The sequence below is a fragment of the Dama dama genome, chromosome 14, assembly GCF_033118175.1.
Source record: "Dama dama isolate Ldn47 chromosome 14, ASM3311817v1, whole genome shotgun sequence".
NCBI classification, from domain to species: domain Eukaryota; kingdom Metazoa; phylum Chordata; class Mammalia; order Artiodactyla; family Cervidae; genus Dama; species Dama dama.
Genome location: NC_083694.1, coordinates 3,210,992 through 3,238,575, shown reverse-complemented (window position 1 = coordinate 3,238,575; position 27,584 = coordinate 3,210,992). Strand labels below are relative to the sequence as shown.

Here is a 27,584-nt window from a genome sequence, read left to right as displayed (position 1 = left end):
TTAGGGAACACTAACATTTTAACTCACTGTAGGTTCCTAAGAACTTCAGGTTGGGTCACACGCTCTTACCCAAAAAGCCCGGGGAGATGTCAGGACTTGCCTCCCATCTCACGAGTCTGGTTCTCTGTGTGTGTGTGTGTGTGTGTTGGGGGTGGGGGGTTGGTGGGGAGGGAGGTATCGATGTGGTGTGCATGCGCAGCGTTAATTAAGAGTGAGGGCAAGGTGTGGGGACCAGAACCTCTCCCTAGCAGGCTGACGGCAGGACACATGTGAGTCTGATAATTCAACCAACAAAAGGGCAGCTTTACTGGCTGGCTTCCAGCAGCAGATGCAGAAGTTCTTAAAAACAGCCAGAGGCTTTTTATGGTAACAGACCCTCCGAGCCACAGACTCAGACCCTCACGCCTCTCCTGCCTCACCCCTGCCATCCACCCCACCCACCCTGCCCTGCCCCAGGGCCCAACGTCTCAGTTCTCAGGGGCCCCAGATCCAGTCTGCTGGGAGCCCAGCTTTCCATCCTCCCCACCCACTCCACCCACACGGCTGAGGTCACACCGGCCCAGCCTCTTTTGCAACTTTCCCAAGTTTGTGCATAAAGAGAGAGGAGGAAAACTCAGAAGGAAGTGACTTGGCCTCAACAAGTTTGCTCCCAAAGCCTTTTTCCTCTGATCTAGCTGAGACTGCTGTTCTAAGAGGAGCCCCCCAGACTCAGAGAAAACCCCCCACCTGCCATCGGAGGCTGAAAAGGCTCTGGAAGCTTTTCCTGGCTCTTGTCTGTTCCAGCAACACCAGAGGTATTTGGATTCGGGGGTGTGGGGAGGAGTGGAGGATAGGGAGGCTTTGAATCTGGCAGCTGCGGAGCATAGATCCAGCCCAGAGACCCCCTCCACGCCTCAGCAGCTCCCAGGGGGTGGCAGCAAGCCAAGGCAGAAAGGACTCCTTGCCCAGCCCAGGGAGCCGGGGCCCGGCTCGGGGGTCTGCATGGCCGCAGGTGGGGGCAGGACGGTGCGGCTGGACACAGTCAGAGGAAGGCAGAGAGGGAGCCGGGTGGGGCTGGGTCCTGCATCACCCCGTCACACTGACAGGGCACCTTCCGGGATGGAACCGGGTCAACCCAAGGGTCTCGTGGTGGAACGGGAAACTCCTGGTGTAGGAAAGCGTCCCTTTTGTTCTAAATCATAAATATTCCTCAGCATAGCTCTGCAGGGCTCGGGGAGTCAATGAACAGAGTTGAACAGACTCAGAGCTTAGCCTCGGCTAGCCACAAGCTAGTTGTTCCCAACTCTGGAGTCCTCTGGGCTGTGATGGCATTTTGTTAACTGCAAAGTGTCATATAATTGCTAGGCATTGTATATTAATAAAAGTAATTGCTTTGGACTGGCTGATCCATTCCCCACCACAAAGTGCTGCGGAGATAGTGACTGATCTATATCTTCAACCTCCAGAGTACCGATGTGTGATAGGCAGTACATATCCTCAAGGATGGATGGGTGGATGGATGGGGGTGGATAGATGACTGTTTATTGAAGACTCGATATTCCTGGCATGCGTCAGCCTTTTTAGGGGGATTGAAAGGTGTGAGGCATTGTCCTGCCCTCTAGGCACTGACAGTCTACTTGGGGAGATAGGACTAATACCCCCAAAGAACTTAAAGAACAGGAGCGCTGAGCCTCCACGGGTACACCTCCCCGAGGGAATGGGTCTAAACCTGCTAGGATTTGGGTGGGTGAGGCAGACTTGCAAGCCTTCCTGAGAGGCAATAAAGACGTGTGCTCTCTTGATAGCCTCTTTTCAAAGACAAACTTGCTCCCAAAGACAAAGTTGCTCCCAAACTTGTAAACCCCATTTATGTGTTGGGGTGGATACCTCTGTGATTTGCCAAGGCGTGGGAGCAGAGAGGGCAGGCAGCGCCATGGAGTAGGAGGAGGGGGCAGGCTTTGCCAGCTTCTGAATGCTCGTTTGCCCGGCTCACTGCCTCTCACCCTCCTCCCTGTCCGCAGCAGTGACCCCTCACCCAACACCAAGGAGGCAGAAGCTTGTGTCTGGGTCCTGGTTGGGGCCAGAAGGGCAGAGAGAGAAGCAAAGTGGGCAGGTGAAAGCAGAGCAGGTCCGAGAGTTCTTAGGAGACTGGCTTAAAAAAACATGTGTGGAGGGATGTGCACTGGGGAGGTATCAGCTCCGTCTTTCTTACTCTCTGGGCAATGAGTTACACTGCAGCTTTAGCAGATGGGCAAGGCTAAGTCCTGCCAAGCAAGAGAACAGTCCCTGGCAGACTCTGCTCTGTGTGGGCCTGGGCTGGCTGAACAGGGGCCCTGCTTTCCAGACCTGCTTTTCTCTGTTATTTAACAGTGGAGGGTGATGACTCAGTCTGGCCTCTAGGAGGATGCACTGGTTTAAAGCATCTGAGTCAGCTGGGTTGGGAGGGAGGAAGCTTAAAAGGACAGTCACTGCCAAAGCCCAGCCAAAGGCAGAACCCGGAGGATATGGGAAGAGCCTTCAGCACATGCTTCCCTGATGAGCCCAGCCAGTGTCTGCCCACAAGCCACCTTCTGTCACCATTGATGCCATCCTGGTCACCCTCCTACTGCTAGTTATCCTGGGGCCAGTGACCAAGCTGTTTTATTTTATTTTTCAAATAGAAGGACTCACACATACTGAACCACCCTACCAACGCATAAGCATAGAAACAAAGAGAAAAAACATTTTTTCCCCCAGTAGAATATGCCCAGCTGTCCAGACAGTGGTGATGTTTTCAGCTACATGTGATAAATAGCAGTGACCTTTATACAGTATCAACACCGGGCCCTCTCACATGGGATTCCTTACAGACCCAGCTGGGTTCTTCTCCAAGGTCTCTTTTGGAGTTGTACCTGGTCTTGTTACCAGCTGTCATGTGAACCCATTGGGAGAATGGGATATTTCTTCTGCTTCTGTTTCTTGGCCAGGAATTGCTTGATCCTGAAAGTCTTGGGAGAAGGCACGGTGAGGAACGGGGTCAGCCACACACACGGGGTGGTGGAGCAGCGGGGGCAGCATGCTGTTGTAAATAGCCACTGCAGCAAATCCCTGCCGTTCCGGGGGCTGGGGTGGAACCGCCTGGCAGCACACTTTGAGGGCACATTAGGGGAAGGACCAGGTGGGGCAGGTGAGGGAGCTCAAAGGAGAAGCTGAGGTGAGCTAGAATCTGGAGAAGAAAAGACTCAAGTAAAACTCCAACCCTATGAATCTCTGGAGGGCTGCCATGGAGCAGAGGAGCTGGGCCTTCTTTCTGTGGCTTCTGGGGGAAATCCACCCCTCGTGGAGGGAAGCTCTTTGGGGGAAGGTCTGGCTCCATCTCTCCATGAATATGGTGGAGGTGTGGGAGGTTGGACCAGGTGAACTTCGGGGTCCTTCTCTGGTGTACTGGAGCAGATCCACAGCAGTCACTTGAAATCAGCCATGGTGGGAGTCTTTACACCGCAGAAAGCAGCGGGCACTATGAATCAGGTCTCTGTCCCCCACCACGGTTAACCATTTAACTGGGTCTTTTCAGTTTGCTGTAAGAACATGACACAGTTGCTACCCTGCGGAAACAGCCTCAGCCATGAGGGATGTGCCCACAAGGGAACAGACTCACCAAATTAAGAAACTCTCCCAAGGTCACAGCATATGGAGGTGGGATGAAAATCCCGGCTCTGAAATTCATGATCATTCCATGGTCCCCAGAGGCCTCTCTCCTGCCCCAGACACAAATGTGACTGTCCTCTCAGATGACTTTGGGCTGCCATCCACCCATCCATCTGCTCTTTTCAAAGGAATGTTATCTTTATTGGATATTTTTAATTACAATAACTTAGACTTGTATAACAAATTTTAAAAAGATGTATATAAAATTAAACAATAGCTCCTAGCTTTAATCTACCTTTCCCAACCTGTTAATCATTCAGCATGTATCTATCCATAGCTTTTTGTGTATTTCAAAGAAAGAGAGTGAAATAGCTCAGTTGTGTCTGACTCTTTGCGTCTCCATGGACTATAGCCTACCAGGCTCCTCTGGCCATGGGATTTTCCAGGCAAGAATACTGGAGTAGGTTGCGATTTCCTTCTCCAAGGGATCTTCCCAACCCAGGGATCAAACCCAGATCTCCCACATTGTGGGCAGACACTTTACCATCTGAGTCACCTGGGAAGCCCAAAATTGGACCCTGACGGAAGTCCCCATAATTGACTTAAGAGCATGGTTACTTAGACTAACACTGGAGCCATTATAATTCAGCATTTCTATGGAGAATTTCTCCAGGCAAGAATACTGGAGTGAGTTGCCATTTCCTTCTTCAGGGGATCTTCCCAACACAGGGATTGAACCTAGTTCTCCTGCATTGCAGGCAGATTCTTTACTGACTAAGCTATGAGGGAAGCCTCTGTGTATTGCAGGACAAGGAAGTTTGTGTTTGTTTTTTTTTTTTAAGGAGTGAATTAATAAAGTGTCTATGTATTGCAGGACAAGCATAAATACAATATTAAACATATGATCACATACTTAGGGCTGCTGTTTGTTTTTATACAACTGGGATCAAGCTATGCAAAATGTTCAGTGATTTTATTTTACTTAAATCATCATCTTTTTCCACTTCATTAATTGACTCCTTTGAAAACTGCCTAGTATTCCAGAGTATGAATGGTCATAATTTATGCCACAGTCTCTTACTGATGGGCATTTAGGTTACAGTGTTCTTCAGCAATCATTTTTACAAAAATGTGTATTTGAGCGTATGTGTATTTCTGTTGGATACACTTCTAGAATTAGAATCTAGGGTATGTTCCTATTAAATGTTGTTACTGTCAAATTGCCCTTCAAAAAAGATGGTGCCAATTCATAGTATATCAGCAGTAAATGAGAGTTTTTCCCACCCATTTGTCAACACCAATTTTTTTTACTGTTTTTTTTTTTTAATTTTTTTATTTTTTAATTGAAGGATAAATGCTTTACGGAATTTTGTTGTTTTCTGTCAAACCTCAGCATGAGTCGGCCATAGGTATACAGATGTCCCCTTCCTCTTAAAGCTCCCTCCCATCTCCCTCCCCATCCCACCCCTCTAGGTTGGTTCAGAGCCCCTGTTTGAGTTTCCTGAGCTATACAACAAATTCCTATTGGCTCTCTATTTCACATATGGTAATGTAAGTTTCCATGTGACTCTTCCCATACATCTCACCCTCTCCTCCCCTCTCTGCATGTTATTATCAAGCTTTTTTTATTATTTACTTAGTTAGCTATTTGGCTATGCCAGGTGTCAGCTGTGGCATGCAGGATCTTTGCTGCATAATGCAGGAAACTTCACTGCAGCGTATGGACTCTCCAGGTCTGGTGAGCAGGTTCAGTAGTTGTGGCATACAGGCTTAGTTGTTCTATGGTGTGTGGGATCTTAGTTCCCTGACCAGGAGTCAAACCCACATCCCCTGCATTGCAAGGCAGATTCTTAACCACTGGACCGCCAGGGAAGTTCCTATCATCAATCTTCTTAATTTTTGCTGTTCTGGTGGGTGAAAAAAGTAGTATTTTTTAACTTTGCATATCCTTAAAAAGTGGTAGGTTTGAGTACCGCTCAAAACTTACTACTTATCATTTATAAGATCTCTGCGGGTTACTTATTCTTTGCTCACTTTTATGTTCTGTGTTGTCTTTGACTGTTGTCTGTAGAGTGCTTTACACAGAGTGGATATTGATCTTTTGTTATACACATACGCTTTCTACCTCCCCAGCTCTGCTGCATCATGTCAGTCCCAAACCGTCCAGCCCCCAAGACTCTGCCAGGGGCACCAAGAGGGTGTGTGGTCCTCCGTGCAGATTCACAGAAGGCAGGAGGTAGGACTTAGCAGTTAAGAGTGTGTTCTCTGGAGTTAGGCCTGGATTCAAATCCCAGCGACTATTAACGTGGGCTCTGCCACTCAGACTGCTTCTAGAGGTGAACTACATACCTGGCTTCTCTAAACACCTGCTTCTTCAGTGGTAAAATAGAGACAATAGTAGCATCAATCCCCCAGGCTATTTTTGGGTACTAGTAATAGCCATCAGATAGCTAACATTTCTTGAGCCCTAATTTGTGCCATAAATGCATTATAATAATGTATTATGTGTGTTGTTAACCTCACGATGATATGCACATTATTTGCCTGTTCACACAGTGCTCCACACAGCACCAAAGTAAACCTTAGCCTAGGGTGAGTGCTGACGGCTCTGCCTGGTGACGCCTCACTCCTCTGCCTCAGGACGCTCAGGGACCCCTGGTCAGTCTGCACACGGGAGCCCCTCTCCAGCAGTCCGTTCCCTCAGCTTCTGCTGTGCCTGTTGTCGTTTTGGCTGACTTTCTCTCGGTCCCCTACAGCCCTACCAGGATTTGGTTGGAGTTTACCAGACCTGAGTCGAATAGTCTAGATCCAGTGCACACAGATTCTACAGATTCGGACTCAAGAGGTCAGTGGGCAACACGCGCAGAGCAGCCTCTCTAGCCTCCGGCTCACATGCTAGCTCATCCGTACGCTGCGTGTGTGGCCTTAGATGTGTTACGAGTGACTTGGCTTTTCTGAGCCCCCTTGTGCTCATCTCGGAGCCCAGGACCCTCTAAGTCCTACGGAGCAGCCCTGTGGATGCTCAGCCAGTGCTGGCCCCCTTTCCGCCCCCCTGCCCCGCTGTTTTCTGGCTCCCCAGGGCTCTGTACTGGCTTTTGAGGCTAAGCTAGCAGGTTACACCAATGCCTTTAGGCAGGAGCCCACCCTCGCTCCCTTTCCTGAGTGGTGACTGATGCTCAGAGACACGTGCCCTCAGGAGCTTCTGAGTCACTTATCCCGCAACTGGTTTCCTGGTGGGCAGTGACCCCATTACAACATACCAGCCCTGGCCAGTACCTTGACTTCTCTTCCTCTGCCTGTCTTAAGTGTGGGAAACAAATGAGTAAATAAACATTTGACAAGATTCTTGGCCTGATAGTCATGACCCTTCTTAACCTTGCTTCCTTCCTAGGCTTTTCTCCCTCCACACTCTCACCTCACCCTTCCTGAGGAAAACCATCCACGTCCTCCACTCACCTATCTCCCGAGCCTGATTATTTCATTCTCTCCTCTGAAATATTCCCCCAACCTCATGTATCATTTCTGTAGGGCCCAGGCGGATTGCCGGCCACCACACACACACACACACACACACACACACACACACACGCACACTCCTCACAGCACTTTCTCCAGGCTTCGGGTCAGGACACTTTCCACTTTCTCTCTGCCGTAATCAGTCACCCCTGTCCTGTCTCTCCCGATGACTGCCTGCAGGCGTCTCCCATTTGCTTTGTCTTTTGCTCCTCCCAGTGTCCAGGGCAAGTCTTCATGGTCCAGCGACTTACAACTCCAATAGATAAAGCATTTTTCACTAGAAGGGTCACTGGGTCCCAGATGACTCATTCTGTAGCCAGAAAGCCAAGACTCAGAGAGGAAGTAACCGGCCCCAGCAGCAAAGTGAGAACTAGAATGAAAACCTCAGGACGTCCAATAGAGAACTTTTCCCCTGTACCAGGGAAGCTCAAGTTGGCCAACTTTTGATACCTCATCCAGGCAAAGTTAGATCAAGGTTAACTCACATACATCTAGTGCATTGAGATTTGAAGACCCAGGAGTTGGGAATAGTATATATGTGTGTGTAGTATATATGTGTGGGTAGAATGAAAGAGCTAATTAAGCATAATTCCCTGAAACAGTTTTTCTTTATCTTCTTAAAAATAATAATTATATATGCATAAATATGTAATTTATATGTATAAACATGAGGCTTCCCAGGTGGCATTAGTGGTCAAGAACACATCTGTCAATGCAGCACACGTAAGAGATGCAGGGTTTTTTTTTAATTTATTTATTTTAATTGGAGGCTAATTACTTTACAATATTGTGGTGGTTTTTGCCATACATTGACATGAATCAGCCATGGGTGTACATGTGTCCCCCATTCTGAACCCCCTCCCACCTCCCTCTCCATCCCATCCCTCTGGATCATCCCAGTGCACCAGCCCTGAGCACCCTGTCTCATGCACCAAATCTGGACTGGCGATCCGTTTCACATAGGATAATACACATGTTTCAATGCTACCCTCTGAGATCATCCCACCCTCGCCTTCTCCCACAGAGTCCACAGGACTGTTCTGTACATCTGTGTCTCTTTTGCTGTTTCGCATATAGGGTCATCGTTACCATCTTTCTAAATTCCATATATATGCATTAGTATACTGTACTGGTGTTTTTCTTTCTGACTCACCTCACTCTGTATAATAGGCTCCAGTTTCATCCACCTCATTAAGAGATGCAGGTTTAATCCCTGGATCTGGAAGATCCCCTCAAGGAGAACATGGCAACCTACTCCAGTATTCTTGCCTACAGACGCCCATGAACAGAGGAGCCTGGCGTGCTACAGTCCATAGAGGCGCAGAGAGTTGGACCAACTGAAGCGGTTTAGCATGCACGCATATATATAAACATACCTATAAGTATTTTCCTCTTACAGGAACAATACATCTTTGACATGTTTGCTGTAAAAAAAAAAAAATGGAACATACTAAAAAGTAAAGAGAACAAAATTAAAATCATGTAGTTTTCTACTACCCAGAATTAATCACTTACATTTTTTATATATCTTTATATATTTTTATATTTCCTTCTAGAACTTTTTCCATGAAGGTAGGAATTCATTTCAGGCTTCCCTGGTAGCTCAGCTGGTAAAGAATCTGCCTGCAAGGCAGGAGACCCTGGTTCGATTCCTGGGCTGGGAAGATCCCTTGGAGAAGGGATAGGCTACCCACTCTAGTATTCTTGGGCTTCCCTGGTGGCTCAGATGGTAAAGAATCTGCCTGCAATGTGGGAGACCTAGGTTCAATCCCTGGGTTAGGAAGATCCCCTGGAGGATAGCATGGCAATCCATTCCAGTATTCTGGCCTGGAGAATCCCATGGACAGAGGAGCCTGGTGGGCTACAGTCCATGGGGTCCCAAAGAATTGGACATGACTGAGCAATTAAGCACACCACAGGAATTCATTTCAATACTGGGGGTGGGGATGGGAGTGGGGGTGGGGGGGTGGGTGGGGCTGGGGGTGGGGGGCTGGTATGGTTTCTGCAGTTTATTGTCTTTTGGTTTTCATTTAGATCCCATGGCATAAGCATTTTCCCACATTATTATAACACACTCACAAACTCCATTGTAATGACTGCTTAAGAGTTCACTCTGTGCCATAATTTTTTTTAACCACTTCTTATTTGTTGGATGTTTATAAATGACACTGGGGAAGAACATTCTTGAACAAGAGCCTTTGCCCGCATTTCAGATAATTTTTTTAGAACAAATTCCTAGAAGTGGAGGGCTGGGACATTTTTAAGGCTCTCCGTACTTGCTGCCAAGCAGCTTTCCAGAAACATGTACCAATTACACCCCCACCAGCTGCATGAGAGAAGAGCCTTTTGATTCTGCCAAGGCAGCAGCACCTCAGGCTGGGGGAGGGCACCGTTCCACCAGAGGCCTCTCTGCGGTCCGAACAATGGGCCCCTTGTCCCACCCCCATCTCCTCTTCCCGCACTGCCCTCCATCCCCGGCTCCAGGCTTGACTGTCTGCAAGGCCTCTGTTCAGTCCAGTCCAGCCTTGGCGCTCCAGGCTGCTGCCTCCAAGAGCAGGGTGGGTAGAGCTAAAGCTGAGAGGACAGCCTGTCCCGTGGGGCCACCATCCTTCCAGCCCCAGAGAGACCCCCAGGAGAAGTGAGGGCAGGGGTGTGTAAGGGTTGCTAAGTCATCTGCCTCTGCAGAACAAGCCCACCCAAGCCCCTGGTAGGGATCTGCACATGACAGGGGAAAGGAGAGGCCAGCCCCAGTGACAAAGGCCACGGGGGCCTCTGGCCAGCTTGGGAACGACTTCTATTTCCCCGCAGATTCTGAAGCCCCTCCATGAATCCTCGGAAGAAGGTGGACCTCAAGCTCATCATCATTGGAGCCCTGGGGTAAGCCAAGTTTAGCTCGGGGCCTGGGGGCTGGGAAGCAGCCTCTCCCAAGGACAGTGAGACATCCAGGATGTGCTGCCTGCTTCCAAGGGTCCCTTTCTGATTCAGGGTGGCACCAGGGAGGGTGTTCCACCCCAAGGAAGGGAGCCGAGGTGGGAGAAACAGGCCGGGAGTCAGACTACCTGGTCTCTGACCCCAGCTCTGCGGCAAGGCCACAGTAACCAGATGTGTGAACTAGGCAAACCATTTGGCATGTCTGCCTTCCTCCATCTCGCCACATACAGGAAAGGTCTGGCCGTTTTGCTGGGAGGCACTCAGCTCTCTACAAACTTCTCTGCTCACTTTGGTCCCTATTTCTAGAGTCCATTCCCTAGTCCCTTGCTACTCAAACTGCAAATGTTAGAAATTCAGAGTCTCAGAGAGAAATGCTGGTGAGAGGGGCAAGATGCTGAGAATGGTATGGGGGTGTGTGTTCACGTGGCCTGGTTTTTTTCTCTCAGTGTTGGAAAGACCTCCCTCCTCCACCGATATGTGCATAAGACGTTTTATGAAGACTATCAGACCACACTGGGGGCCAGCATCCTCTCCAAGATTATCATACTGGATGACACAACCTTGAAGCTACAGGTGAGCAACGCTCCCATCCCCTCTTTAACATACAGTCCTGAAAGTCACCCCACAGGTCCCGGACAGGCGCTCACCCAGCAATGTGCACCCAGAAATAGAATGGAGCATAGGTCAGCAAACTTCAACTCGCGGCCCAAATCTGGTCCTCCATCTGCTTTTGAAAATAAAGTTTTAATGGAACACAGTCCTGCCATCTGTCTCCTCGTGACCTTATGGTTGCTGTCACACTACATCAGCAGGGTTGAGCAGCAGCAACAGACAGTACTGTCTGCAAAGCCTGTTCTTCAGGAGTACTTTCACATCTGACCTGGGAGGAAATCAGGGCTCAGATGTGGAAGTACTCTTAAAAGTGTTAGTAGCTCAGTCGTGTCTGACTCTTTGCAACCCAATGGACTGTAACCCACCAGGCTCCTCTGTCCGTTGGATTTTCCAGGCCAGAATACTAGAGTGGGTAGCCATTCCCTTCTTCAGGGGATCTTCCGGACGCAGGGATCTAACCTGGGTCTCCTGTATTACAGGTAGATTCTTTACCGTCTGAGCCACAGGGAAGCTAAATATTAGTGCAGATTCTGTAGTGTACATGAATGACAGAGAGTCATGTCTGTGTATGGAAGGACTGCATGCAACTTTACCAGGGCTGTCTGCCCCCTACCCAGAAAGGAAGCTTTGACATGGGGTGGCCTGGTTGAATGTCCCTTCAGCCACTCATCACAGCCCCATGGGGCCACTGCTCTTTCCCTTCCAGATCTGGGACACAGGCGGCCAGGAGCGATTCCGCTCCATGGTGTCTACATTCTACAAAGGCTCTGATGGCTGTGTCCTGGCTTTTGATGTCACTGACCTGGAGTCCTTCGAAGCCCTGGAAACCTGGAGGGGTGATGTTCTGGCCAAAACCATTCCAATGGAGCAGTCCTACCCCATGGTGGTGCTCGGTAACAAGATTGATCTGGCAGACCGGCAGGTACCATCGGCTCATTCATCCATTCACCAAACACGTGAGGGCCAGTTACATGCCAGGCGCTGGGCTAAGTCCCACACATACAGAGCTGAAGCGGGCATAGTCCTTACCTTAAGAATTTCACAGTCTAATAATGGATGCATTTTAAAGACAATTATGGTGCAATATGGTAAATCATGAGCAGTCACAGAGAACACCTTGGGGACCACAGTGAAAGGGCATCTATCTGGTCAACCCAGGGTATAGCAAGGGCTTCCTCGAGGAAGTGGAGCAAAGGTAAGAAATAGCATCATGATATGAGCTGAGAACCGGAGGCAATTTTGTTAGAGACAGGGAATGGAAGAATGAAGGCCTAAGAAGTAGGCAGGTGGGATTTGAATTAACTTGTAGAATAGTATTTTTTTTTTTTTTTGGTAGAATATTAGTTCTACCCAAGATCAGATAGGGAGTCTGTAGAATCCTTGAATCTTCAAATATTCTGAGAAAGTAGTAATATGTATTTTATTAGCTTAAGCATATTCTACATCATCTGGCTAACCACTTGACAAATGATCTGCTTGCTCCATGACTGCAGTGACCACACTTATGTAGGTATTTACTTATTGCAGTGGCATTGAGTCAAGCTCTGTTCATCATTGTCTCCTAATAAGAAAAGAGTAAAAGTAAACTTAAGTTATAAGACTCTCTTCAGCCAAACAAAACCCAAAAGACACCACAAAGAGTGTTTGAACAAGTTGTTCTTAGTGTTTCAAATAGAGAAAATAAATGGGGAACTGAGTCATCATATTTGAACCACATTTTCAAAAGGGTTCAAATAAAAAGTGATAGAACTGAGGCATCATTTGGAAGGATGAAGGGTGGATGGTGAGTGAGGGTGCTTCCAGCTAAGCCACCTGTTTGGAGAGAAGAGCCTCCTGTTTGGAGAGAAAGATGGGTTTGGATTTGACATGCTAAGTTTACGGAGCTTGTAGAACAACTGATTGGGGATGACCAGTAGACTTTAGAACACATAAGAATGAAACTTCAAAGGAGAAGTCTGTGCTGGAAATAGAAATCTGGAAGTCATTAATTCTCTGGTCACTTCAGGTTGCAAATTTAGTGTCAATTCTCTAATTATAAATCCTCAATCTCAAATAAGAGTCAAAGTCCCAAGTTCATTCACAGCCAAGCAGTCTCGAATGTTCAGACCAGGGCCAGCAGCAGGTGAGAACACGGGGGCCTAGGAAGCAGATCCCGTTGCCAACTTTACGTGTCCACGTCCTCCCTTCTCAGGATAATTCTGGTTCCAGGCTCTGTTAGGAGTGAAGCAGAAAGAGGGAGAAGTGGTCAGAAGGGCAGGAAAATCTTTATTTGACTGGTACTGTCTTGAGATAGTTTGTGCGCTACAGCAGATATGTCAAGCTGTCTCTTGGTGAGTGACTCCTTTGGGTCCTAAGAAGCCTCCAGTGGAACATTTAAATGTACCTCCCATGACAAAGGTCTTGCATATTCTTCCTCTCTCTCCTCAGTTCCTAATTTAGGAGTTTAAGAGCCATCCTCCATCCTACATTTCTGCTTCTCCTGTGGATGCGCTCCTGATGGGGTTTATAACAGCTCCAGGCTGGCGAGCTCTCCAGGGCGCCCACCTCTCCTTCTCAGGGCACAGCGGTGCGTGCTGGCTGCACTGGCGAGCCTGGGGTAATTCGTTCTCAGGGCGCCGTCCTCTCTCTGCCCTGATGCCTTTCACCTTAAATCCCGGGGGTGCAGTTAGACAGCAGCCCACTGTAGCCACAGTCATGTGGCCTCCTTGAAGCAGTCATGTGGCCTCCTTGAAGCCCTCTTTTGGTCAGAGTTGAAGCTTTATACGTTCTTCCTCTTGTGGGGGTGTTCTCCCAACACAGTTCTCTGCAAAAAATATCCTTTCTAAACCCTCCTTTTAAATCTTTTTCCATCCATGCCAGAGGGCTTGGAGTCATTCAGCAGATTCTTGCTCATCAACCTTTGGAAATGTGCAGGGTCCCGTGGGTGGGCTGTCTCCCAACCACCTTGATATCCAGCATCTATCAGATGGTAGTGTCTCTGCCACAACTTCCATTTTAGTATCTTGCTTCTATAGGTCGTGGGGTGGGAGGTCAGGGGTGTTCAAGACTGAGAGTCTGACTTTCCCTTACTGAAATAAGAGGCCCCATCTTCTGTTGAGAGGGAGGAGGAAAGGAGGCAAGAAGGAGTCTTAGGAATCACGGTGAGGTTATGCCACATACTCTGGAGAGAAACAGGGGAAGGAGTTGGCCAAGGACGAAGTCCAGAACTGATGGTGGACTGCAAGGGCCCCCCGAGGGCAGAGACCAGGAGACCAGCTGAGCGGAGTCGGGTTGTGGTTCTCTTCAACAGCAGTGCATGGGGTGAAGGCTGGGGCCCTGATGGAAGGCTTTTCCAGATAAGAGCAGCTGAGGCCACAGAGACCCGTGGAGGGAAGACGGGAGACCAGGAGAGGCTGAAGAACCAGGGGGCTGTCAGAGGTTGAAGAGCAGGGCAAACAGAGGAAGGGGAAAGGAGGCCACGTGTAAAGGTTCATGGAGGCCCTGGGCTGGGCCTGGAGGGGCAGGCGGAATGGGGAGGAGGTGGAGATGGCAGGAGGGGAAGGAAGTGTGAGGCTTGGGGCCATGTGGAAAGGAAGCTTCACCAGATCACAAGTGTCCAAGGAACGAGGGTACCCGGATGGAAGCGTAAGTGATGACTCAGAGGGGTAGAGGCATCCTATCCCAGCTGCGGGGGCATGAGCTCTGTTCTGCAGAGAGAGGAAGAATAAAGGTTTGAAAGAAGCAGTGAAGCCCCAGGCAAGCCCAACTCCGTCTCTGGGATCTGTGCTGAACAGGGTGTGGAAGGAGCTCCCCCACCCCCCGACTGGAGAAGGCAACAGGATTTGGAGGGGGGGGCAAGCTGGAGGAAGAGGATGAGGAAGTGCTCACAGGCATGAAACGAGCACAGCCAAGTGTAGAGGAGGAACTGGGAGTGGGGCGCGCAGAGGGACTTTGATCCAGAGACCCAGGATGGGGAGCCAGAGGTGAGGCTGGGAGGCGGCCGCCCTCCAAGGGCACAGACCGGGCAGAGGATGCCGCCAACCCTGAGAGGCGAAGCCCGGGCTTGGGGAGCGGTCTGCAGATAGTCCTCACTTGCACAGGGTTGAGTGGATAAGGACCCTGAAGGAGCACCTTCTCTGAGCTCAAATTCATGTGTATCTTTGGCCAGCTCCAGCTTCTTTGTGAAACGGACACCAGACTCAGATTTCATGAGGTTATTTGAGGCTCATAGGCAATGATGCCTATAAAGCACATGGCAATCTTAATACATGAAAGAGATTGTTATCCACCTTCTTAATTTCATATCTCCAATGTGTAGGCTGGGAATATAGGGAAGTTCTTCCTACTTAACAAAAAGAAAATGAATATTTAAAATGTATATGCTAGATGTGGCATGAAGAAGTGTTAGTCACTCAGTCATGTCCAACTCTTCACAACCCCATGGACTGTGACCCCATGGACCGTATCCTGCCAGGCTCCTCTGTCCATGGGATTCTCCAGGTGAAAATACTGGAGTGAGTTGCCATTCCTTTCTCCAGGGGATCTTTCCCACCCAGGGATTGAACCTGGGTCTCCTGCACTGCAGGCAGATTCTTTACTGACTGAGATGAGGAAATGAACATTGATGATGGTTGCATAATGATGTGAATGCACTAATGCCACAGAAATGGATGCTTCAGTATAGTCAGAACAATACATTTTATATTTATATATAAATATGCATTATATATATATAATATATAATTACATTAAATATATAATTATATGAATATATTATACTTATATAATATAAAATATACACTTTGCATTTATATATTATATATATTTATATTTTATATTTATGTATATTTTACCACAATCAGTCAATATCTCACCAGGATAGTTGTAAAGAAATTGCCGACTTAGGTTTTTCTTAAAGTCTCTACCTGTTTTACAGAGGTAAAAGTGAAAAAAAAAAAATTGTTAAAAAAAACCCAGCTCTGCTACCATCTATGCTATGAGGAATTTATTCACTAGGATATCAATTCTTTGCTCTCAGGTAGGCAGTTTCTGATTTACTGCTGATCCATAACATTGGGATTATGTTTTCTGAAGATATTCTTTGTTATTTTTTATTGGTTTAAGATGTATCTGACCTATCTCAAGACACACAATTGATCATTTTAGATGCATATGAGATGGGAAAGCATCATAGATAAACATCTGCAAAATGGACTAATTTTGTCAAACATTTGACTGCTGATGAAAAGTAAAATGTTAATAGTATGTGCATGCTAAGTCACCTCAGTTATGTTCTACTCTTTGTGACCCTACAGACTGTAGCCCACCAGGCTCCTCTGTTCATGGGATTCTCCAGGCAAGAATACTAGAGTGGGTCACCATGCCCTCCTCGGGATCTTCCGGACCCAGGGATCAGTCCCACATCTCTCATGTTTCCTGTTTTTGGCAGTTGGGTTCTTTACCAGTAGCACCACCTGGGAAGCCCGTTAAGAGTATATTGTCATGGACAGAGGAGCCTGGTGGGCTACAGCCCATAGAGTAGCAAAGAGTCAGACCCCTGACTGAAGCAGCTTAGCATGGAGACACATCAGCCAAAACAAAAATCAACGGAAGTAACACATCCAAAGTTTTCACCCTTCCCATGTCTCCACGTACCACAACCTGAGTTTATGTCTGCAGGCAGAGTCTAAGTTATGTATAACTGTTATTTTATAAATAAAAGACAACACGATTTTAAAAATCATGAGGCTGGTGCTAGAATTGGAAAGGAAAAGTGAAAAGTGCCGTGTGGGTCATTTTTTACCCCGTGGCGACTTTCTGAGGTTGACTGGAAGAGGTGAGGGGATTATAAAAAGAACGTTAATTTGCAACACAATTTCAACTGATATCCTGGAGGATGTATTTAACCACTCCGTAAAAGCTGGACAGAGAATGAGTGGGGAGAAATGAGATAAACGTCTATCACGCCAGGCAGCAGGCAAGTCGGTCACTGTCCGTGGCGGAGAAGGGGCTCTACCTGTGCCTCAGCAGGCTGTGTCTATGGGCTTAGCTTCCTAGCTCTGTCTCTGGGTGAACTTGGGCACCAGTCTGGGCTTCTGCTTCTCACGCCATGAGATAGGAAGCAGCTCCCTGCCTCCTGGAGAAGCAAAGGCACCTGAGTTCATTTCAATTCGCTTCCACGTTTACTGCAACTCCTAAGGACCAACAGGGAGCCCAGAAAGATGCTCGTCACCTGGCGGGGCGGGGGAGGGGTAGGATATAAAGCAGGAGGGAACAACAAGAAGAGTAAGTCCAGTCCTTGCCCTAAAGTCTTTTTAAGGATTTTAAAAGATACAAAGCCCTTTGCATTCCTAAGATGCCATCAACGGATCACAACATGTTCATTTCTAATGATCAATTATGTGTGTGTTACCAGTGAGGACAATGATAATCAGCAACCTGGCCGTCCTTGACACTTCATCCACATAGTTCAGGATTTTGCCCAAGCTGTGAGGCTTCTTGGCTGTTCGCTGGGTCAGGGGCGCTTATGGTCCAGGGGAGGGGGCTGTCCTGGCCGGCTGGGGAGCCCCTCGCACCACGAGGCAGGAGGACCTTAGAGACCAGAGGCCAAGAGCAGCGCCCGGGGCCGCTCCCTGCTCTGCTCCAGCGCAGCAGCTCCCGGGAGGCTGGGGAAAGAAGCGGGTGTGGGGATGTCGTCCGGACGCCCCAGAGGGCAGGCCACTCAGCTGACCCCAGTGCCTGGGCCACTCCTGAGGCCAGGACAGCAAGGACCAAAGAGACAGGCAACAGTGGAGCTCCTTTAACCCAGGAAGACAGACTTTCCAGAACCTGCAGGAGACAAATGATAGTCTCAGATCTCCCCCTGGCTGCCCTGTGTTTAGAAAAAGGAGCCGAGTTATTCTTTGTCATGAAAAAACCTTGGCTCCCTTAAACAAATGGTTTAAGGGATATACAAACAAATGGTTATAAAGTACCAGGCACAGAAAATATCACCGTATGGTCATTCCCTATTCCCCGAATAACTGATTAGGCTAAACTCAGCGGAGCCAAAGGTCTTTGGAAGGAACCTGCAGAGCTGCCAGAGCCTTCAAGCCAACGTCCTCAAACTGTGACTGGCTTTTGCATTTGGGTAGAGGTGTATTCGTTCAGCCTGTAGAGAGTGGCTTGTGGGGCAAGGCCAAGAGCTAAAAAGTCCTGACTCTGAGCTTGTGCCTCAGACAGTATAGAGTCTGCCTGCAGTGCAGGAGATCTGGGTTCCATCCCTGGGTCGGGAAGATCCCCTGGAGGAGGGCATCGCAACCCACTCCAGTATTCTTGCCTGGAGAATCCCATGGACAGAGGAGCCTGGCGGGCTATAGTCCATGGGGTCGCAAAGAGTTGGACACAACTGAGCGACTTCACTTTCACTTTCTTTGTTTCTTTCTGAGCTCAGGAAAGCTAGAGTCCAGTGAGAGACAGAACAGAAGCACAGTTTCTGCGCAGGGCTGGGCAGAGGGCAGTGCAGATGCCGTGGGAGACCGGGACTGGGGCTGCCTCCAATCTCTGCCTTTCTTAGCTGTGTGGTCTGAGGCAAGCTGATGAAACTCTGAGCTTCAGGGGTCTTACCTATAAGTGAGTGAAAGTTGCTCAGGCGTGTCCCACTCTTTGCAACCTCATGGACTATACAGTCCATGGAATTCTCCAGGCCAGAATACTGGAGTGTATACAGCCTTTCCCTTCTCCAGGGAATCCTCCCAACCTAGGTATTGAACCCAGGTCTCCTGCATTGCAGGCAGATTCTTTACCAGCTGAGCCACAAGGGAAGCCCAAGAATCTTTCTGACGCAGGGATCGAACTGGAGTCTCCTGCACTGCAGGCGGAGTCTTTACCAACTGAGCTATCAGGGAAGCCCTCTTAATATAAAGTGCAGCTAAGAAGACCCACCTCACAAGGCTGTTAGAGGATTAAGTTAATATGATCAGATGTCTAATCCAGCATGTGGTCCAGAGTAGAAGCTTATCAACCGCTCCCAGGACTTCCCCCTGGGAAAGAAGGGTTAGTAGGGACCCGAGCCTGTGCCCAGCAGCATGGGCCTGATAAGCCAGCTCAGGAGAATAGGGTCCTCCCCCACCAGGCGCTGGCTGATGTCTGTTGCACCCCTCTGCCTTTGCAGGCACTGAGGAAGGAGCTGGTGGCAAGAAGCCACTCCCAGTGTAGGCCTTAGGAAGATGCTATAGTGCAGGGGGCTTTAATTCTTCCAGGCCTGTGTTCAAATCCTGCTCAGCCCTCTGCATGCCAGTCATCAGCCTCCTCATGTGTGAAATGGAGCTAATGAGAGCCACCTCATTGGCTTACGTTAAAAAAGAAGAATAGCACATGTAAGCTTACAGCCACATAGAAGGTTCTCAGTATATAGGAGTGGCAGTGGGGAAGGTGGGGATTGGATGGTGGTGATGATTGTGGTGGGGATGTGATGACGGCAGGGATGATGGTGACGATGATACAAGAATGGTGGTCATTTCTTCCCCTCGTGCAGGTTCCGCAAGAGGTAGCCCAAGGCTGGTGTAAAGAGAAGGATATTCCCTATTTTGAAGTCAGTGCCAAGAATGACATCAACGTGGTACAAGCCTTCGAGATGCTGGCCAGTCGGGCTCTGTCAAGGGTGAGTGGCACATGCCAGGGCTGCCCCCTAGGATGGGTGGGCTCAGAAGCATCTAGAAAAGTACCTGGTGGGCACAGGGAGGGATGCGGCTGGGACAGGACTGCTCGTGATCTTCATTAGTTGCTGAATGAGCTCAACAGTACTCTAATTCTAGAACCACAGAACACCAGAGGCATACAGCTTCCTTAGCTTTATGGGGGGGGGGGGTTCATCATTGGTGGAGTTTCTATAAAATACAGTCCTGTACCTCACCCCTGGAGATTCGAATTTAGTAAGGGTCTGAGAAGTGATCTAGTTCAGTCCTCACTGATGGGAGAGCAGCCCCGTGGTGTTAAGTATTGGTCCAGGAGGAATAATCAAGCCTGGAGAATTTGCTGACGTCGTTCAATCAAGACGATGGATAGATGTAGACCCCTTGGTGTGGCCTTGCAACGAGCAGGTCTTGAGTTTGCCATTGGCGCCGGGCACCATGCGAGCCCCAGGGCCCCTCTCGTAGGAAGACAGATCCACACGGGAGCGGCTGCAGCGTAGGCTTTGCACGGTGGGCAAGGACGGGTGGGGGTGCCCAGAGCGGGGCACACAGCCTGCACTGCGGAAGGGAGGCGGGAGAAGGAGGGGAAGCTCAGGGCAGGCTGCCAGGCAGCATTAGCAGGGTTTCAATGCCATTCTGTGTGGAGTCTGGAAACCGTGAAGAGGGTCCGTGAGACACTGGCATTGGGAGGGGCTCAGCCTGTTTCACTGTTCTGCCACGTCCAGCCAAGGTGGGCTTCTTAGAAGCAGGGAGAAGGCCATCACGGCAGAGATTTTTAACTGAGGAAAAGAGCAGATGAGGACAGGCGACTGGAGGGCTGCCCTCTGCGGAGGAGCCCGCTGTCACCGGTCTGCCTGGCACTGCCCACGGTGGAGAGGGTTCACGCTCGCCATCTTCATACCCCATTGCCTTTCCTTAGGGTTTGTCCACGCGGGCTATTCTTAATACACCCCTCCAGGCCACCGGCCCTCACCGTCTCCTTAGTGGGAAGCAGGGGCTGGCCATCTCCAGCACCCGGTCAAGTGCAGTTCTGTCACCCAGTCGGTAGTACAGACGCGCCTGCTCAGGCCATTCCCTGGAAGGCGCGGGAGCTGTTGGACCTTGGAGGGTGACGCTTGCTCAGTGGTCCACCACAAACGCGGCACCTTGATCGCCGAATGCTTACTCACAGGGAAGCTCCAGCAGCTCCACCAGCCAGGGTCTGCGTGTGGTCAGCACCTGTCCTTCCTGGGGAAGGCACGTCCTTCATTCCTGAAGCCATGTCCCTCCTGCTGTGTCTCTGTCATGATGCAGCAGTGTTAGTAGATGGTAGCTTGTCTTGTTTTTTCTTTTTTTCCCAATGGCCTCACTTGTCAAAAGAACGGATTGGCAACCCCGTGTCAGTCCCTCATGATGATGGAGGAAATTTATGACGAGAAGTCTAGAGGTCACAGGTGTGATATTCACAGTCAGACTGACCTCGGTTGGATCCTGGCCTCATGCTTTCAGGTGGACTCCTGGGCAAGACATATGACTTCTCTGAGTCTCAGTTTCATCTGTAAAATGGAAATAATTCCATCCCATACAAATTCTTGCGATGTCAGGCTAGTGCTAGAGATGTAGACCTCATGGCCCGTGGTCAAGTAGAGGATTAAGGCATCCAGAATAGATGGTCAGGGGGTGAGGAAAGTGCCATGGGGGGGCTTGGCCAAGGCATCAACATGACCGAGAGGTGCTGGTGGCAAGGCCGGTTAGGATGCCTACCCAGAGAAGGGGTCTGTGGATGTTGAAAGGTGACACAGTTTGCAGGTGGATGGCTAGGCTACTGAGGGCGTGAGCAGCAGCTGCAGAAGGGCAGAGAGAAGGCCGTGACAGAGGCCCAGGTGTGAGTCCACGGGGCTCATGTGGGGGACCACCATGGGCTCCATCTGAACAAGGGGCAAATGTGGCCTGGAGGAACTGGAGGCGCTGGGCCAAGGTGAGCAGTGAAGCTCTCAAGGTCAAGATCAGCAGACCTGACTGCATACGATAGGCCCCTCGTCTCCAGACCCACTGCCAGACCCCCTGGCCACACGGGGGCCCACCTGGGGCCTGGACGCCACCAGAGTGTGTCCTCCAGTCATGTCTTTATTGAGAAATTTGGAGGAGAAACAGTTTGCACTAAAACAAACACACGTGCTAGGACACAGAATGTAAAAACACATGTGGCTTTTTGAGGTGAAGCTGGAGTTTGCAAATCTATATTTTAAGGTCAAAGAAGAGTTTTCACAGACACATTTCCTCCAAGGACCTGTCCCTCATTCCCACATGCTCATTCACAGAAGCCCAGATACTTGGGGAGGAGGATGTGAGGGGCGCTGCTAGAGTACGGAGGGAGCCCAGCCTAGGGAGGGAAGAGATGGGCTCTGAGGTCAGCAGATCTGGCTTTAAATCCTGTCTCTTACTTGCCGCGTCCTTGACAAGTCATGTGCCTCCCTAAGCCATTGCTTCCCTCCCTTTTCGAACAAGTAACAGTATCTTCCTCACGGGGTTGTTGCCAGGGCTAGATAATATAGCATGGTAATACAGAGGAGGCTGTAAATAAAAGGGAGCTATTTTTATTTGTTTTGGCTGCACTGGGTCTTCCTTGTGGCACCTGGACTCAGTAGATGTAGCACATGGCTTAGCTGCCCCGAGGCATGTGGCTCTCAGGTCAAACCTGCATTCTTAATCACTGGGCCACCAGCGAAGTCCCTGAAAGGCAGCTATTTTTAAACGAAAGCGCAGGGAAGTTTCATGCTGCAGGGAAGATGAGCTTGATGGGCGGTTCTGAAGGTACAGGCAGGAGAGGATGGGGATGGCAAGGATGCGGTGGATTAAAGAGACTTTGGAGGGAGAACTATTGACGGTTGATGATGATCAAATAGAGGAGAGAAGGAATCAGGAGCTGCTGAGGTTGATGACGAGGTTTCTAGCTTGCTAAATGGAGGAATGATTGATCAGTGATGCTATCGACCAAGATAGGAAAGAGAGGAGGGAAAGCAGAAGCCTTACAAGAGGAGGAACAATGTGGTCCACTGGGGCACATGGCATTTGAGCTTCCTTGGGATGCCTGAGTTCTGCAGTGAGCTCTGGATGGAAGGAGCGATTTATAGGCAGAAAACCGGAAGAGGCGCTCAGTTTGCATTCTGAAAGGAGAGAGGTAGCTAGTTACTTTAGTGTCCCTATCTGGCCACTTTGAAGGATCAGGTATTTAGCTATTCCTGGTTAAGAATGCCCTCATAGAATAGCATTGAAACATGTATATTATCATATGTGAAACAGATCGCCAATCCAGGTTCGATGCATGAGACAGGGCACTCAGGGCTGGTGCACTGGGATGACCCTTAGGGATGGGATGGGAGGGAGTTGGGAGGGGGGTTCAGGATGGGAAACACATGTACACCTATGGCTGATTCATGTCAATGTATGGCAAAAACCACTACAATATTGTAAAGTAATTAGCCTTCAATTAAAATTAATTAATTAATTAATTTTTTAAAAAGAATGCCCTCATAATCAAAGAAGGGAAACCCACCCGCTTTGGGGGATTTGGGCTGACAGGATTTTGCTCTTACCAAGTTGGCAATATCACCCCTGCTGGGCTGGTCAGGCCTGGTGTGGGCTGCAGCGTGGAGGCCCAGTTTCTTTTGGGTTAATTAGAGAAAGACATAATTACCATGTCCGGGAGAAGGCAGGCTGACTAACAGCTAAGCTTAGTGAAATTACAGGGCTTTTATATGGTCCTTGGGGTGCAGGATGTAAAGTCAGGGTCATGAGGTGACTGGGCTCAGAGAGACAAACTCACAGCCACATCCTCACCGAAACGATGTGTTAGGATTCCTGGTGTTATGTTACTCGGCATGCACAAATTTGCCAAGAGGACTGCAGTCCGAATTTCACAGGGAGCCTCACTATGGCCTGCCGGTGACTTGGAAGCTCTGTAGGAAACCCCAGGATTGAGATGATGCTGTTATCGAGTGAAACGATGTCATAAAGGAAAAGATCTCAGGGCTGACTTGACCCTGGGGAGGATGTGACTATTCCTGGGTGAAGAGAGCGGCCTGAAGACCTCAGCCTTTACCTGTGTAACGGAGGCGTCTGCTTCTCACATCTTCCGAAGCAGCATTCTGCTTGTTCCGCCAAGTGCAGAGAGCTCAGAAAGCACGCAGCTGCTTCGGCAGCTCAGACTCTCCTCCCAAAGTCTGGCATTGAGGCCAAGGCCCAGGCTCTGCTCTTGGTCTCAACCGGGCCTGGATGTGAGGCTAGGGCACTCTCAGGGGTGGTGAAACAGCAGGCCCAGCCTCCTGGTCCAACAGGTCCAAGAACAAACGTTCTGATTCCAGCCAAGGTGTCTTTGCTGTTCCTGGTGAGAGGGGGACTGACAAAGTACCAAAATAAGAGGCTCCTTTCAAAAGCCTGTCTTTCTGGAAGCAGTGGATCGGTCAGCTTAAAGTGGGGACTTAAACAGTAAAGTCCGGCTCCTCCTTGCCCCCTCCTCGTGAGGCTCAGAAGAGTCAGGCTTTTAACCTCAGTCAGCTCAGTGGAGCCTGCAGGCCCTGCAGAAGGGGCTGACTGCAGGACTAGGCAGTGTCCCAAGCCGTGCAGACCCCAGCCCGCACACCAGGCCTCGGCGGTGCTGGGAGAAGGAGCTTCTCGGGCCATTTTCTCTACTTGGGCACCTCTGGGTAGGAGTCTGCTCTCTTGGGGTGAGGAGCTGCAGAAATCTGGGGTGTGCCGAGCTGGGTCTACAAGCAGTGGGCTAGGATCCTCCCCAGCAGAGGGGGATACGGGGCTGGGGTGTGGAGATATCCCTGGAGGGACAGACTTTCATTGGGAGACACTGGCCCCCACTCCCTAAAACTAATATATAAAACAAGGCTTCCCAGGTGGCGCTAGTGCTAAAGAATCCATATGCCAGTGCATGAGATGTAAGAGACGTGGGTTCCATCCCTGGGTCAAGAAGATTCTCTGGAGGAAGGCATGGCAACCCACTCCAGTATTCTTGCCAGGAGAATCCGTGGACAGAGGAGCCTAGCAGGCTACAGTCCATGGGGTCGCAAAGAGTTGGACACAATCGAAGGGACTTAGCATGCATGCATACATATATGACAAATAAAATTCTAATATCCCTGGAGAATTTGCTGAGGGCTACTCCAGGCCCATCACCCAGGCTGACTAAGGGCAGCTGTGCTCTGCTGGCCAGGACAGCCTACCAGGGAGCGGCTGAGAGATGGGGGCTCTGCAAGAAGCAAACATGTGAAGAAGGGCTGGGTCCCAGGCCCAGTGCCCTGAGCTCTGGGCCGTCAGGTGGAACTACTGCCTAGCCTGGGGGTGGCAGCAAGCGGCAGGGCATCAGAGGACCTTCTCGTGCATCTTGGGGGCCACCCTCATGAGGGCGAAGCAGCCTCTGGGATCCAGAGTCACGGGCACTAAGAATTCGGTTGACATTCTCCAGCTGGGACCCAGAGAGGAAGTAAAGGCACAGGCGTCATTCTGGAAATTGTCCCCTCAGAGGGGCGCTTGAGACAGACAGCCCCACAGAGAGGGCTGGTTCCCAGCTCAGGTCCACACCAGCATATCCACTCACTCACTCACCACCACACACACTACACCCGCCGTGGGAGGAGCGTAAGGGCTGGGAGCTCAGAGATGGGGGAGTGTGAGCCGCGAAAGAGACAGGATCCCTCTAAGAAGAGGCCCATCTTCTCAAGGGAGGACGGCCTCCCCGCCTCACCCCTGCACCAAGCAGGGTGGCTCATGGCTGAGGAGCAGCCAGCCGGGCGGGGAGAGGCATGTCAGACTGACTGCAGGCTTCCTCTGGACCTTATTGGGACAGGAAACTTTGGGAAGGTGGGCAGAGAAGCAAAGAGACCCAGTAGAAACACTGAGTCTGTTTTGGGGAGGGCTCCCTGGACAGGATGAGGGGAGGTTGGGAGCTTGACACAGAGAAGGTTGGGGTGTGGGGACGTCCGCAGGGACATCTTCTGCAGACACAAGCAGCAGGCTGTCATCATCTCTGCCCGAGGTCAGACGTCTGTCCCCTCGGCTGTCCTCTCTGGAGACTGGTGAGTGAGGGGACCTAGCTGGAGGTCAGGAGACCTGGGCTGCTCAAGCAGCCGCCCGCCTGCTCTGGGCTCCGGGGAAGGAGCTGGAGAAGGCGGTGAGGCAGGAGCCGGCGGGGAAGACCTCCCCAGGGCCTCCCAGCTGCACAAGGCGAGGGAACGGAAAGCCCGACCGCCACCGGCCGTTGAGAAATAGGGGGCAGGGGGAGCCCGGCCGGCCGGGAGGCGAACGCTGACGCCTCTTTTCCTTCCGCAGTATCGAAGCATCTTAGAGAGTTACCTCACAGACTCCATCAAGCTCTCACCGGAAGACCAGCCCAAGAGCAGATGCTGCTGACCGTCCGGACCCCGGCTCTGCGCGCCCACGGACGGAGCTCAGCCCCGCCGGCCGCCCGCGCTCAGACGGCAGCCAGGCTCCTAGGCCGGCAGCGGCCCTCGCCTCCGCGCGGGCTCCAGACCAGCCCCGCCTCGGGCTGAGTGCAGTAGTCAGGGCGGAACCCGGGACGTCCCAGAGGAGTCACGGCCCCTCGCTTTCCTGCCCTGCGCCCTCCCCGGACACCTCCTGCTCTGGAAGGCGCATCCCTGCACGCAGGCGGCTGCGTCCGGAGGCAACGGACCCGGCTTCCTCAGCGCGCCCACCGCACCCCACCCCCTTAGAGCCGCCGCGCAGCTGTGGACAAGGGTCCCTGCAACCAGGGCCGGGGAGGCGGTCCCCCTCACCCCCTGGCAGCAGCTGTTCAGGCCTGGGACACCGTCTGTCTGTCCCCCCAGAGCGCAGGGCAGAGGGAAGGCAGGAAGACCCCCGGGACCGCGCATGTCTCCTTGCTGGCGCTCAGGCTGCTGCCTCAGCTGGTTGTCTGCCACACCAGGGTGGCACGTGCCCTGCCCACATCCCGTGGCTCCTCAAGACCAGAAGCTCGGCTTCAATCCCAGGCGCTCTTGTGGAGACACGCTGGCCATTCCTTCAACAAGTCCTTTTGTGTATCTACTATGTGTGATGGCTTGAGGTCCAGGGACGCGTGTAACCCTTGCTCTCCTGGGTCCGACGTTCTGGAGAGGGAGGGAGGCAGTAAACCCAGAATTTAACCAGATGTTTTCAATTAGCAGGTAAGCTCTTGAACCAAGCAAGGTAATGGGAGAGAGAAGGACGGAGGGTGGGGTTAGGTGCTGTTTCAGATGTTTCAGACAAAGTAGCCCAGGAGGGCTTCCCTGGGGAAGTGACATTGGCCCAAAGGCTGGAGAATGAGAAAAGGGCTGCTGAACTGGAAAAAGAGCGTTCTGAGGACAAGTAGAAGCAAGGACCAAGGCTCCAGATCAAGGACAAGCTTGTTTTATTCCAGGGACAGTGAAAAGACACTGATTAACCTGAGAACTCAAAGCTGCTATTCCAGGGACAAGGTGGACCCCCCCCCAACCCCCGGAAGACGCCTTGCCTGCCGGCCACCAGAGGGCAGCAGCGCGCCTCCCAGCAGAGCAGGAAAGGGCGGCTCCATGGACGCTGGAAGGGCCGCCGTTTTCCTCTGCTGAGATGCTCAGAGCTCATGCTTTGGCTCCGGGCATTTTCAGTCCTTCGAGATTCGTCAGGCAGAAAGATCCCAATTTCTTAAGCCTACTGAGAGATGGGCAAAAACTGCAGCAGCAATGATTCAGGCAAGAAATCAGCATCGGTGATAAATACTGGAAAGCCGGGGAGTCTGTTCCTCCAGACGCTACAACCAGAATCTTCTGTTTCTCCTGGTGACGGGCAGCGTTTACAGAGCCCAACCTGAAGGGAGTAGGCGAGATGACCGACCACCCCCACCCCCCCAGGGTTTCCACGGCCACATCCGTGCCCACCACAGAAGTCTCCTGTCTACACAGAGGTACCCTTCCCTGAATGTTAGCGTAGGACTTCCAAGTGTCACCTGACACTGAAGATTCGCCCAGAGGCAGAGGAAAGGGGAGGTGAGGGGTCAGTAAGAGTTTGGGGAACCCCTTCTGCCCACCCTGCTGTCAAGTGAGCGCTGCTTGTCCTGGGCCGCAGGAGCAGGCAGCCCAGCGCACAGCTCTGCGTCCTTCGTGGGGGCGGCACGCTGCGAGCCATGCGGGCTCTCCTGGGAGGCAGTGGAACTGTGGACTGGATGCCACAGCTCGTGCACTTCAGTGGGCGTGGGGACCATTCTAAAAGTGCGCGACAGATAATAAATATTGTCTTTCTTAGTTTTAA

The 27,584-nt window shown here is 50.8% G+C and overlaps 1 protein-coding gene and 1 long non-coding RNA gene across 2 annotated transcripts; one reads left to right on the top strand and one right to left on the bottom strand.

Annotated features, from left to right (window-relative positions):
- The first annotated feature begins 563 nt into the window (after positions 1 to 563).
- Positions 564 to 27,584, top strand: RAB7B (RAB7B, member RAS oncogene family). The gene is made up of 6 exons (XM_061159928.1): positions 564 to 794; positions 9,931 to 9,999; positions 10,500 to 10,626; positions 11,372 to 11,587; positions 19,160 to 19,285; positions 25,635 to 27,584. Exons 2-6 carry the CDS (start codon positions 9,947 to 9,949, stop codon positions 25,713 to 25,715), a joined length of 603 nt encoding a protein of 200 aa, XP_061015911.1. The 5' UTR covers positions 564 to 794; positions 9,931 to 9,946; the 3' UTR covers positions 25,716 to 27,584.
- On the bottom strand, positions 16,676 to 25,795 carry LOC133068957 (uncharacterized). The gene is made up of 3 exons (XR_009695729.1): positions 25,659 to 25,795; positions 23,398 to 23,694; positions 16,676 to 17,472 (listed from the first exon to the last, which is right to left on the bottom strand). It is a non-coding gene; the product is annotated as an uncharacterized LOC133068957 (long non-coding RNA).

Excerpts from the sequence above, each read along its gene's own strand:
- RAB7B (XM_061159928.1), top strand. The coding sequence starts at position 9,947 with ATGAATCCTCGGAAGAAGGTGGACCTCAAGCTCATCATCATTGGAGCC. Across the intron at positions 10,627-11,371 it reads ACACAACCTTGAAGCTACAG|ATCTGGGACACAGGCGGCCA; the intron begins GTGAGCAACGCT and ends TTTCCCTTCCAG. Across the intron at positions 11,588-19,159 it reads TTGATCTGGCAGACCGGCAG|GTTCCGCAAGAGGTAGCCCA; the intron begins GTACCATCGGCT and ends CCCCTCGTGCAG.